Source organism: Megalops cyprinoides, chromosome 12 (assembly GCF_013368585.1).
Source record: "Megalops cyprinoides isolate fMegCyp1 chromosome 12, fMegCyp1.pri, whole genome shotgun sequence".
Lineage (NCBI taxonomy): Eukaryota > Metazoa > Chordata > Actinopteri > Elopiformes > Megalopidae > Megalops > Megalops cyprinoides.
This window is the reverse complement of record NC_050594.1, coordinates 22,075,679-22,088,778: the sequence shown is the minus strand read 5'-3', so window position 1 is coordinate 22,088,778 and position 13,100 is coordinate 22,075,679. Positions and strand designations below refer to the sequence as shown.

General features: G+C 41.7%; 2 protein-coding genes across 2 annotated transcripts; both read left to right on the top strand.

Annotated features, from left to right (window-relative positions):
• Positions 1-5,100: 5,100 nt before the first annotated feature.
• LOC118786927 (zinc finger protein 770-like) lies at positions 5,101-11,144 on the top strand. The gene is made up of 5 exons (XM_036542284.1): positions 5,101-5,118; positions 5,428-7,108; positions 9,080-10,092; positions 10,660-10,841; positions 11,126-11,144. The coding sequence occupies exons 1-5, from the start codon at positions 5,101-5,103 to the stop codon at positions 11,142-11,144; spliced, it is 2,913 nt and encodes a 970-aa protein (XP_036398177.1).
• Positions 11,145-11,156: 12 nt separating this feature from the next.
• On the top strand, positions 11,157-13,007 carry LOC118787430 (zinc finger protein 770-like). The gene has a single exon (XM_036542988.1). The coding sequence runs from the start codon at positions 11,704-11,706 to the stop codon at positions 12,940-12,942; it is 1,239 nt and encodes a 412-aa protein (XP_036398881.1). The 5' UTR covers positions 11,157-11,703; the 3' UTR covers positions 12,943-13,007.
• Positions 13,008-13,100: the final 93 nt, after the last annotated feature.

Sequence of the window (13,100 nt, the reverse complement as noted above, 5' to 3'; positions counted from 1 at the left end):
TAATAACATGGACACCTCATAGTGTCTTGGCTTTTTGAGATATTTTCAATCTTCCTCATTACTAATAGGAAATGGTTCTCTTATTTAGCAGCAGAAGGTGATTTCAGAAGAAACTGAACACTACTGGTTGTGTCCCACTTAATATCTCCTATGTCGAGCTGTGCGAATTGTTTTTGTGAGAAGTTATTGCCGTTCACACCAGAGGAAAGAAGTGGCGTAACATTTTATCCGTTCCCTGCCGCGAGCAGACGAAGAGATCCGTGGGTCCTCGCTGTTCACCTTTACGCGGAGCTGTAAAGGTTACCAAGCAGCAGGAGTGGAACGAGTGCCAGAGGGCACAGGACAGCACCGGGGCCAGCAGTGCCACGCTCGCACCGGCCACAAAGGCCCTGCTGCAAGGAGGAGGGCGCGCAAACAGGCCCAGGGTCAGCTGAAGGAGATGGATGCAGTGCTCTGCCCTGGCCTGGGCAAGGCCGTGCAGCTACGCCACGGCTGATCTGAGACCCACCTCCCCCTCTCGCTCAGAACCAAATCCTCAACCCTGCCACCTGTCCTTGCTTTATCTTATCCTCTCTTTCATCCTCTGCATTCAAATCTCTCCCCCTCCCTCCAGCATGGATAAGAAAGAACCCTGATACTGTAGGTTTAACGGTCTGCTACGCAAGCATTTTATCTAATCCTTTGATTTAAGGCTATTCATTTGTTTCACATAATAAAACACACAAGAAGATTTTTTTTTAAAAAAAAGGAGTTGGTGTCATCCCTTCTGCATTTTGTTAAATGTGTCACAGTGTGACTGCATTTACTTCACACAGCAGTCCCAGGTGTCCCTTGACACAGCAACCAAAGACTGAAAATGAATTCTTATAGCGAATAGCTTTTCCAGATATTTTGCTGTCATGACATTTCACAAAAAAACACAGCACCAAAAAACTGACCATCTCGCACTCCATAGAAGTGGCGCCCAGCGATGTGAGAGCGATCATGAGGTCAGTATGAAAGTCCCCAGAGGACGTATGAGTTATGACACACCTCACCACGGTTGAATGGAAACAACATATCTGTACAACACTGGTTGGATCAGTGCCATCGAAACCTTATATTCACAGAGTGACGGCCTTCATGACGATGAGAGAAAATCCAACTGGACAAAGGGGATGGGGGCTGGGGGTTTTTTTGAGAGTCTGACAGAAGATGAAGACTGTCATTTTGAATTTGGAGGAGAATGAGCTATAAGCTTGGAGGACAATAAACACTGTCCTGATTTTGGAGGAGAATGGACATCTTTTTGAGTTTGAAGGAGGATGAAAGCTGTCTTTCTCGGTTTGAAGGAGGATGAATGCTTTATTTTAAGTTTGGAGGAGGGTGAAAATTGTATTTTTGAGAGTCTGATGGAGGATATTGTTAATTGTTTGTGTCTGATGAGCAAGAATTGACTCTGGGTGGGATGTGGGTGTTAGGGGTGTAACAGTCAGCGACAATTTTCATCTGAGAACTGTGGCAACATCTGGCATTTTCACACATTCCACAGCACTCATACCGTGCACATCTGCTCAGAAAATAACTGTCTGAAACTTTGATGACCGTCTGGTTGAACTAGAAAAAAAAAAATCCCTTGGTCATTGAGTCTGCACTGAACGCACTGAACACTCACTAATAACCTCTACTTGGCCTGAGCCTTAGAACTGGTAAATCACTGTCTTAGAGATTTGAGGACATTCGTTTGGGAAAGAAAAATAATGGTATATATGGTATATAATAATGGCATATGGTATAGTCAAATACTTTTGACTATAGTAACAACAAAAGGCTCAACATTCCATGTGATTCAGTTCATCATCAGCAATGTCTTCATTGTTTTGGATTAAAAAACTACACTCCCCTGTGTGTGAATGCAGGGTTAACACTACTTTCTCAACCATGATGCATATCCATGCATACAGATTTAAGGCAACCTAATTACCTACTATTTTATGCAGTGAATCTGTGACATAACAAATGTATGACAATGAATGACAAATGGTATATTTTGTGTGTTTTCATCATTTATTATTTGACATCTTAAAACCTCTACGAACTATGTGACTCTCAATGACTGTTTAACATTCAGATGGATTTTATGACAAAATGTCATCATGAATGGGTAAAAACTACGCCATGATGTCACACAACATCAGAAAAAAGCTAAACTCTGGAGCCCTGCCTCGACTGATGCATTTTGACAACGTCCTGCCTCATGCTGGGAAAAGCAGGGATTTTTCTTATCATTTACTAAACATAACCTAAATTTGCTTTTAAGGAAGGCTGATTACTACTCCTGTTTAGAATACAGCTTCAGAATGTTAAATGAAAGGAAATTTTTAATATTCAACTGAAATATTGTATTGCCTTTTCCCATAAGGCAGTGCAACTTCAGTGACAGCTTGAAGATACTAAATTTGACAAACATTATTATTTTAAGAGATGTGTGGATGAACACAACGGCGGTCTGTAAGACTGTCACTTCTTAAAACTCAGTCTCTGTATTGACTGCAGCGTTTAATATAGTGTTAAAACTAGGAAGAGTCCATTCTTTCCACAAGATTCTCCTGCATTTCTCTCTTTCGCCACGTGAGGGTACTGTTTCAAAGTGTCCTTTTTGTCTTCAGAAAACTGTAGAATAGATATTTGCTTAAATTAATTCAAAGGTTAGTGGTGTCATTTTAGACACTCGTTATATAAATATTATTTTATTTAAAGGGATCTAAGCACCAGCAGAACGAATCTGCGCTTTTCGTATCCCTACCAGCGGACTGTGAGAATATGTGTAAAATTCGTGCTGCCAAGATGTGCCTCGTTTTTGTATTAAGTGCAAATGCGGTTGGTAGGAGATTTTGACAATATTAGTATTGGGTATTAGTAATATTTTATGTATGCAATTCCTTGCCAATTAGTCCAACAGTATGACATTTCCTGTATCCCTTTTATCCCAATGATAGAAAATCACGTATGCCAAAAGCCAAAGATATCATCATCGCACTAATATAATACATCGTGGAACTAGTTAAGTAAATAATATACATAATGTTGTCGTCGCTTATAAACAAGAAAACAACTATAACTACCACTACTAATTTACAATAAAAATAAAGTACCTTTTAGAAAGTCATTTGTACTTATTACAAATATTAGTAATCAAAATATTAATCTAAATATAATGAAATTTTGAAAACCAGGTAAAACAGATAATCCTATACTCGAAACCTCAATTATTCCAGGAATGAGATGGTTGGTGTCTAGAAGCAACATAGGTTACTGGTAGAATAGTTTTGTACAGTACAGAAATCAGTGCATTGAATATTCATACCGACCTTATTAATATATCTATTATTAAGGCTATTACACTATCCAACTATTTTTTTTATTATTAAATGTACACTAAAAGAAGGCTTAAAGTACTTTTGACTGAGGCTAAATGTAAGAGAGAAAAACGAAGGTAGGAACCAAAGCGTCTAACCATGTTTCCATCCGTTCAGAAAAAACTGTCTGGACATTTGACGTTTATTTTGAGAAATGTGAAGACAGCGAGCGGTCAATCAAGCGAGTGTGATGGATACAGCTTACCTAAACACGCTGTTCTGCTGATTGACAGACATGATCACACTTGTTTACGAGCTGGTGAGTCACGTATAGCCATTTCTTTACAATTTTGTTGCCAGTTGATCCAGTGGTGGTATCTGTTTCCGATATGCAAGTAGCCAGGGGAAGCTGGACAGCATGCCAGGTATCGACACACACCACGAAATATCAAACGTTACTAACCGACAAGCAAGCTTTCCCTGTTAGTCGCATGTAAGGTAATAGTTTGTCACGTGTCACGCCTTTGGTGCTGTTTCGCGTTCACACAAGTTGCATTAATAGTCACTGATATTTAAGGCAGCCCATACTATATGTGTGGTAAGATCAGATCTACTCATCTTAGCATAGTTTCAAATGCTGCAAGAATTTGATGCACAGCCAACTAGCTGTACAGATAGCCTCTGAATACATTAAAAGTAGCCGTTGTGAAAGATGATAAGTGCAGAACTCGTCATACATTCTCTGTGATCTCACCAACCACCGTATCCTGTAGCTGGTGAGTTTTCATTATCTGACGGTAACGTTGGCAAACGTTATCTGTCATGAAAGGCAACCCCGGATGCGTTGCCCACCCAGTTTTATTCCCTTGCATAAATAAGTTGCAGAACCTTTTCGTCTGTACTGTGAGGCTTATAACTCCCTTTGTGAAACGATTGCATTGTTTTATTAGATGCAAATTTCTTATTATTTTCTTATTCTCAAATTTCTTTCTCTGCATATTAAGTCACATGTTGGAAAAACAAACCTTTTTCTCTCTGTTTTATTTTAAGCTATTGTTTTAATTTGCAGAGAATGTCGTTGATTATTAATGGAGAAATTTAATTCTGATATTTGTCCCCCCAGGAGGAAGTTGCTAACCCACCACACTTAAAATGCAAATGTATTTTATGTCTTGAGCAGGTGGAAATTTCTGCAAGTTAATTGTTGAAAAATATATATCTTCTAAGTGTAAACTGGTGTGAAGGAAGATTCCCACAATCAAACTCATTGAAAGTTGACACCATTTATTTTGAATTACTGTAACATATTCCCTCAAGAAACATCTAGGAACTAACATAAGGCATGTCACCTGCTTTATGGTGTCAGAATGAGTGAAAAGATTAACTTCACTTTCCACTCTTCATTGTCATGTGAAATCAGTATAGAAAATAAAACATAGTAAAGTCTTAATTTAAATATTTAAGCATTTTGTGGTGATTGTGCATTAATGTAATGAGAGTGGTTTGTTATAACTTGTATGGATTCTCATTTATTTCCTAGGTTTAACATGCAAAAATGTCAAAATGAGGAAGACACAAGAAGAAAATAAGATTCTACCACTTTGTCATCAGGGACTTTATGAAAGGTACTAGCAGTAGCTATCAAACAATGATAACTCATGCAATCACCCTCCCTGAAACTGGCAGTGGTTTCCAAATGGTCAGTCGTTGTAGCCACCATTGACCTAAAAGGTAACACATGGATAAGACTGAAAGCAACACAATGGCCCATCAGTGCTCTGTGTGCCTGAAGATATTTAAGTGTGCATCCAAACTACAGCGTCATTATCTTATACACACTGGAGAGAAGCCGTTTATCTGTTCAGTGTGTGGAAAAGCTTTTCGGCAAGCCATACATTTGAAGAAGCACCTGGAAACACATACGGGAAACCAACATACATCTTCTCTCATTCCCTTCACAAGCAGCCTGAGGCATTTTCATTCAGTAAATAAAGGTGAATTTGCACCTGCTACATATCCAATAGTCCAGGAGGATACTGGCTTTAATTATGCTCCCAATATTCCATTGCAGCCTTGTGTCTCTTCTCAGGAAGGTGAGCTGGAACAGACAGAGCACCTTGGAGACTATGTTGTGGCCTCAAACTTTATTGAACAACCCAAGTTCAAACTGATATCCACCGATGGTGTGGTAAATGCTGACTGGTCATATCTAAGTACGAAGGAGACAAAAAAACAAGTTGTCCAGGAGCATCAATCCAGTTCATCTGAGGTGAAGAATGCTGTGTCACATACAGACAGAGTCCACCAATGCACAGTCTGCCTGAAACCTTTCAGCTCACTTGACCAGCTTCAGAGGCACCTCCTTGTTCACAGTGAACGGAAGCCCTTTGAATGCTCTATATGTGGCAGAACTTTCAGACAAATGGCACATTTAAAATTACATTCCCAAACACATGCTCAAATTGATTTGTCTCAACAAGTTACAGAGCTGAGTCCTGCAGCTGAAATGGTTTCTCAGTGCAACAAAGGAAAGATGAAGATAAGCCACCAGTGCCCAGAGTGTCCAAAATCCTTCTGTTCACCTTCCAAACTGAGGAGACACTGTCTTATTCACACTGGTCAGAGGCCCTTCCGCTGTTTGGAATGTGGAAAGACTTTCAGGCAGCTTTCCCATTTAAAAACGCACCAAGAAACCCACAAAAAAGCACTTAGCATACAGAGTTCTTTGTATGAAAAAGAGACTGTTTACCCACAAAGAGCAAGACTTGAGGATGAGAACCATGACATAAATCAGCCTTCAGACACCGACTTGCCCTCTTTCATCTCACCACCATCTCCCCAAGAACATAAGCCATTGGATTCTCATCAGCTGTTAAACACAGATTTTTCATTAAACATGACCTTTAGCCAACAATCTCTGCAGGTGGGACAACAACATGAAGAAAATACCTCAGCAGCACAGTATAAAAATGAGCAGAACACTAAGGAGCATCACATAACTCAAAAAGAAGCATTAACTCAAGAAGAAATGAGACCCCTTCAATGCCTTGTCTGTGGTATAACATTTCAACAGATATCTCATCTGAGAAAGCATCAATGTAAGCAGCTAAACCAGGACAAGTTTACAAGTCAAGATAAGGACATAGCGAGTAGTTTGTCTCTATCTGCTGAGCCTCACCAGGAATTGATGGAGCATAATAACGCAGAAGAGGTAAATGCTTTTGATCTCAATATAATTGTGAAACAAGAACACTGGGTTCCAAGTAACAGCGGGGATCAAGCTGCAGTGCCTGAGGGTGTAACGTCACCCAAGCAATCACAGCTACCGCCAGCAATGGATAACTTTAAGACTAAACAGACCCTCAAGAGGAGGACCCATCAGTGTGCTATGTGCCTGAAATATTTTCCAACTCCTTCCAAACTCCAGCGGCATTTCCTTATTCACACAGGGCAAAGGCCTTTTGGCTGTCATATTTGTGGGAAGAGATTTCGTCAGCTGGCACACTTGACGTTACATTCTCGCACACATTGTCGTGCAGGTCGTGCGAAACTGAAAAGGCCTATCATGCACAGCGGCTCATCTTCTTTCCAAATCAAATATGATCATGTGTCTTCAGCAGCATCATTCATGTCTGATTTTCTCCTGCATGACGACACAATTGAAAAATCTGAACCCGGAGAGCCTCTTCTGAAGAGCACTGACCTTAGAATGCCTTCAAAGAGAAGACTTTACCGGGACAATGCGATTGACTCTGATAAAAATAAAAATAGTATAAAACACCAGTGTTCGCTGTGTTTCAAAAGCTTTACATGTCCTTCCAAGCTTCAGAGACATAATCTGATACACACTGGACAGAGACCTTTCCGATGCTTTCTGTGTGGGAAAACATTCAGACAAGCTGTACATCTAAAAGTACATCAGCAAACCCACAATAAGTGGAGGTCTTTCAGAAGACTCTTATGGCAGGAAGAGGTTAAGACAAACAGATCTAGAGGGCAGCACCAGGGCAGGGAGTCCAGCTGCCAGGAGCAATATACTGTTGCTGCTGAACCTCCAAGTGATTTGCCTATATTCAATGGTCCTCAGCAGGAGACAACAGAAGAAAAGGATAGGTATCACAAAATGATTAGCTGCCAAGGAGAGCACATTGAAACTATTGTTCCTCAGAGTGATTTGACCCAATCCATCTCTCCTCATCGGGGAACAACAGGGGATAAAGATAATTCAAATCACCAAAGGAGTACTTCTGAACCTGGTGTGGATGCTCTTTCTGTGCGAATTGACGTCAATGCAGGAATTAAATCAGAAGACTGGCTTCCTAGGAGTAATGGTGGTATTCGGGGTACACCATATGACATTAGGGAGGGAACAACATCAGCTGAGCAGTGCCCACCTCAACTGACATCAAAAGATGATATAAATAAATATCAGAAGCTAAAGAGGAAGACATATCAATGTGTCACATGTATGAAATGTTACTCAACCCCATCCAAACTCCAGAGCCATATCTTCAGTCATACCAGACAAAGACCTTTCAGCTGCTATGTCTGTGGAAAGAAATTCAGTCAAATTGCACATATGAAATTCCATGTTCGCACCCATAATTGCCCTAGGCTTATGCAGCAGAAAAAGACCAGTGAGGACAGAGAACTATTTTCATTGCACCAAGGTGAACCTGACCCTGTGTCTTCTGTACCAACTGTAAAGTCTGACCTCCCACTGCTAAGCACTACTAAAAATCTTGGACCAGAGAAGCCTCTTGGGAATAATCTTGACATCATTTCACCTTCAGAAAGAGGATTGAATACAGACAATGCTGTCAGTAAAACCATAATAAAACACCAGTGTTTGTTCTGTTTCAAATGTTTTACATGCCCTTCCAAACTTCAGAGGCATCACCTGATACACACTGGACAGAAACCCTTCCGGTGCTTTCTGTGTGGGAGAACATTCAGGCAGGCTGTACATCTAAAAGTGCATCAGCAAACCCACAACAAGTTGAGGCCTTTTAGAAGAATGTCTCAGCAGGAAGAGGTTGTTAACACAGACATAACAAACAGTAGAGAGCAGCCCTTGCATAGGGAGTCCAGCAACCAAGAACAGTGCGTTCTCTTAAGTGCTCCTCAGAGTGATTTTACCACAACTGACAGCCCTAATCAGAGAGAAGTGAAGGATAAAGATTCAGATCATAAAATGGATACTTCTGAACCTAGTAGTGTGGATACTGTTGCTCAACAGTTTGTTCGAGATGCAGTTATGAAACCTGAAGACTGGCAACCTAGAAATAATGATGATTTTAGAAGTACACTACATGATGGGACATCAATTAAGCAATGCCAGCTACAGCTGTTATCAAAAGGAAAAGTAAATCAGTGCGAGAAACTAAATACGAGGACTAATCAGTGTGTCACATGCCTAAAATGTTTTTCAACCCCTTCTAAGCTCCAAAGGCATATCCTAACTCATACTGGACAGAGACCTTTCAGCTGCCATATTTGTGGAAAGAGATTCCGTCAGCTAGCTCATGTGAAATTACATATTCACACCCATAATTTGTCCAGACTTACTCGACAGAAAAAAAACATTGAGAGCATTTACTCATTTTTCTCACACCAAATTCAACATGACAGCTTATCGTTATTACCAACGTTAAACTCTGACCTCCTTCAGCAGGAGAATACACCTGAAAAAGGATCAGATGAGTCTCTTCAGGTGAGCCTGAGCTTGAGTGCACCTTCAGGAACAGGGCTGAACAATGAAGCTGCTTTTGATTCTGAGAGGAGTTACAGCCGTGTAAAACACCAGTGTTTGTTCTGTTTCAAATGCTTCACATGTCCTTCCAAACTTCAGAGGCATAATCTGATACACACTGGACAGAGACCTTTCCGGTGCTTTCTGTGTGGGAAAACATTCAGGCAGGCTGTACATCTAAAAGTGCATCAGCAAACCCATAACAAATGGAGGCCTTTCAGAAGAGCTTCTCGCCAGGAAGAGGTTGTTAAGATGGACACATCCAGTGAGCAGGAGCGGAATAAGCAGTCTAGCTCTAAAGAAGAGTGCAGTATCACAGGTTACCCTCAGAGCAATTTTGCCACATCTGACAGTCCTCATCACGGAACAATAGATGATGCACATAAAGATTCAGATTGTAAAATGAGTATATCTGAACCTGACTTAAATGCTCTTGCTGAGCAAGTTGAGCTCAGTGCAATCATTAAATCAGAAGACTGGCATCCTGCTAACAGTAGTGGTACACAGGGTACATCCAACAATGGAACAACACCAACTAAGCAAAGCCAGCTGCAGCTGCTATCGAAAGAAAAAGTAAATCAGTGCCAGAAACAAAATACAAAGAGTAATCAATGTGTCACATGCCTGAAATGTTTCTCAACCCCTTCAAAGCTCCAAAGGCATATCCTGACTCATACTGGACAGAGACCTTTCAGCTGCCATATTTGCGGGAAGAAATTCCGTCAACTAGCTCACGTGAAATTGCACATTCACACCCATAATTTGCCCAGACTTACACAACAGAAAAAGGCCAATAAGGACAGCAATGCATTTTCCCGGCACCAAATTCGACATGACAGCTTATTATCATTACCAACATTAAACCCTGACCACCTTCTGCATGAGAATACACCTGAGAAAAGAGCGGATGAGACTCTTCAGGTGAGCCTGAGCTTGAGTGCACCTTCAGGAACAGGGCTGAATCATGAAGCTGCTTTTGATTCTGAGAGGAGTTACAGCCGTGTAAAACACCAGTGTTTGTTCTGTTTCAAATGCTTCACATGTCCTTCCAAACTTCAGAGACATAATCTGATACACACTGGACAGAGACCCTTCAGATGCTTTCTGTGTGGGAAAACATTCAGACAGGCTGTACATCTAAAAGTGCATCAGCAAACTCACAACAAGTTGAGGCCTTTCAGAAGAGCTTCTCGTCAGGAAGAGGTTAACACAGGAAGATCAGGAGAGCAGCACCAAAAACAGCATATCATCACCAGCGTTACTCAGAGAAGTTCTTCATTAAAAGCAGGCTTGGCCCAGTCACAGTGTTCTGGCAAACAGGTTCCAGATGAAAATATTTGTGCTGGGAAAGAGATGCAAGAGGAGCATGAAAATCACATAGACATGGACACTGATATGGAAGGCATCCGAGGTCCTCAGTGCCTCAGTGCCCTATCCCAGCTAAACGGGCGTAACCTTGTTCACAGAGACCAGAGACCTTTCAAATGTCACATTTGCCACAGGGCCTTCAAACATTTGGCTCATTTAAAAGCACATTACAGCATTCACATAAATGCGTGTGCTCTAAAGAACAACCCTCCTCCTATGAAGAATGCAGACCACCAGGAGCAGACCAACAGTGCTGGGCTGCTTGAGAAAGCAGTGAATTATGGTTTAGCAGAAGAATCTCAGAAAGTCAACTTTTCAGCATGTCAACCAGCAGGCTTTTCCACCCAGCAGCTGCAGGCTCCCGGCCCGGAAACCACTGCCATGTCAGAGCCAAAAGAAAACAATCCACAAGATCAGACTTCACACGAATACTCTGACACTGAGGGGAAGAGCAGCCAAAGATGTGTCCATCAGTGTTGCTTGTGCAACCAGTGTTTTGACTCTCCATCAAAACTTAAAAGACATTACCTCTCGCATACTGGGCACAAGCTCTTTGGATGTCATGATTGTGGCAGGAAATTCGAAAAGCCAGTACAATTGGAAATGCATCAACAAACCCACAGTGAATTTGTTAGCTCTGTACAGCCCAGTGGGTTTTGCCATACAGGTCAGATCCTTACATCTAACACAGACCAAAATGTGCAAGGAGGCTCAGATTGGGGCATTCTTTCCGAAAACCAAAGCCTTAACCACTGTGCATCAAGTACAACTAACAAGCAGGAAGATGAACTTAACTGGAAAGGCTTTGCTACAGTGGATCAGGAAGACCAAGAATGTGTGATTATAGATAGTAAGGACACTGCAGAGGTGGCAACTCCTGTCACATTACGGAATACAACTAAAAACGCAGGAATTACATCAAATGTCGAACATACTTACCAGTGCCCTGTGTGCTCAAAGTGCTTCACTGAATCATCACAGCTCCAGCGGCATTCTCTCATCCATACAGAGCACAAACTGTTCAACTGTCACATTTGCTCCAGGGTGTTTATACAGCGGTCTCATTTAAATGAGCACCAGTGCACCCATGAAGAAGGGAGGGGTTCTGCCAACTACTCTCTGAGAAACACAGCACAGTCAGAGGATCAAACCGGACAGAACCTGTCGATCTGTGATTATGATGCAGATTTCACAGCTCAGATTTCTGTCCTTCAGAGTCTTAATCAAGACCAAACTGAGACCGTAATGAACAGCTGGCATCCAGTAGCTCCACACTATAGCTCAGATAGCACAACATCAGTCAGCAAGGACAGGTCCGGATCAAACAGCTTCACATCTACGAACAAAGTGAAATGCGCTAAAAAGCCCTACCAGTGTACAGTGTGTCAAAAGAACTTTGATACCCCTTCTAAATTATCCAGACACTTTTTCATCCACACAGGTGTGAAACCTTTTAAATGCAATGTCTGTTGTAAGTCCTTCAGACAGCTGTGTCATTTACAAAGTCACCAACAGACCCACAAGGGAAGGACAAGCGGGGATGCCAGACAAAGGGATGGGGAGAACCAATGGAATTCTGCAGAGAGCCCTCCTCCAGAGGACCCTTTGCCTGAGGAACATTTCCCTGCTTCTACTGTTCCACAGGAGGAGGAGCTACACGATGCATTACAGCTGCCAGACTGCACCTCACAGCCCTTCAAACCCAGCTCTATACACCAGTTAGCTATTAATGATAGCTCAGATCACACAACACAGAACACAGTCTCAGCATCCAATGGAACACTGGACCTAATCCCAGCAGGAGAACTGGAAATCAAGATCAAACAAGGAAAGGCAGACTATAAATGTTCAGAGTGTCAGAAAAGCTTTGTGTCCCCTTCCAAACTTGAAAGGCACAGCTTAATCCACGCAGGAGAGAGACCCTTCAAGTGCTCTGTCTGCGATAAGGCGTTCAGACAGGCAGCGCATCTGAAGGTTCACCAGCGAGTTCATGATAGAAAGTCAGAAGGCCCTAGTTCATTTTCACAGGAAATATTCAACAGTGAGTCTCACACACACAATGTATACCACGTTTACCAAATGGGAAACATCGCTGAGACCGATCAGATTTGTGGTACGAGTGAGGACTTTGAAGAAGGACAGGATAGTCAAGTTGCGGGAGTGGAGGTGTCCTTGGAACCTGAATACTCTGATGACTACTGGTGCAGACCTCTTGATGGGCTTTTCAGTTGTGAGGAATGTAACCAATCCTTTGTCACAAAGAAGAGACTGCGCACCCACAGGTGCTTTTCCAAAAGTCAAGCACTGAACACACGCTCTAGCTTTTATCAGTGTGCCATATGCTTCAAAAACTTCAAGTCTCCCTCTAAACTGAAAAGACACTATGTCATTCACACAGGCCAGAGGCCGTTTAAGTGCTCTGTCTGCAGGAAGACCTTCACTCAGTCAAGCCATTTGAAAACACATCAGCTAATTCATAAATAGTATAGAGATATATGTCTTATAATTAATTGCATCACTTTTTGTGATGTAAAATATGCAGTTCAAAACACCACCTGATGCATTTTTGAGGAGGTTTCTTCCTTTTACTTCACATTTTATACATTTTAGCACATTTATAGACACAAAAATGGACATCAGGT

Bases quoted from the DNA above. Each gene is read 5' to 3' on its own strand.
- LOC118787430 (XM_036542988.1), top strand. From the start codon at position 11,704: ATGAACAGCTGGCATCCAGTAGCTCCACACTATAGCTCAGATAGCACA.
- LOC118786927 (XM_036542284.1), top strand. The intron at 7,109-9,079 runs GTATAAAACACC...GTGCACCTTCAG, and splicing joins CTCTGATAAAAATAAAAATA to GAACAGGGCTGAACAATGAA. The intron at 10,093-10,659 runs GTAAAACACCAG...TGTGCTCTAAAG, and splicing joins CTGAGAGGAGTTACAGCCGT to AACAACCCTCCTCCTATGAA.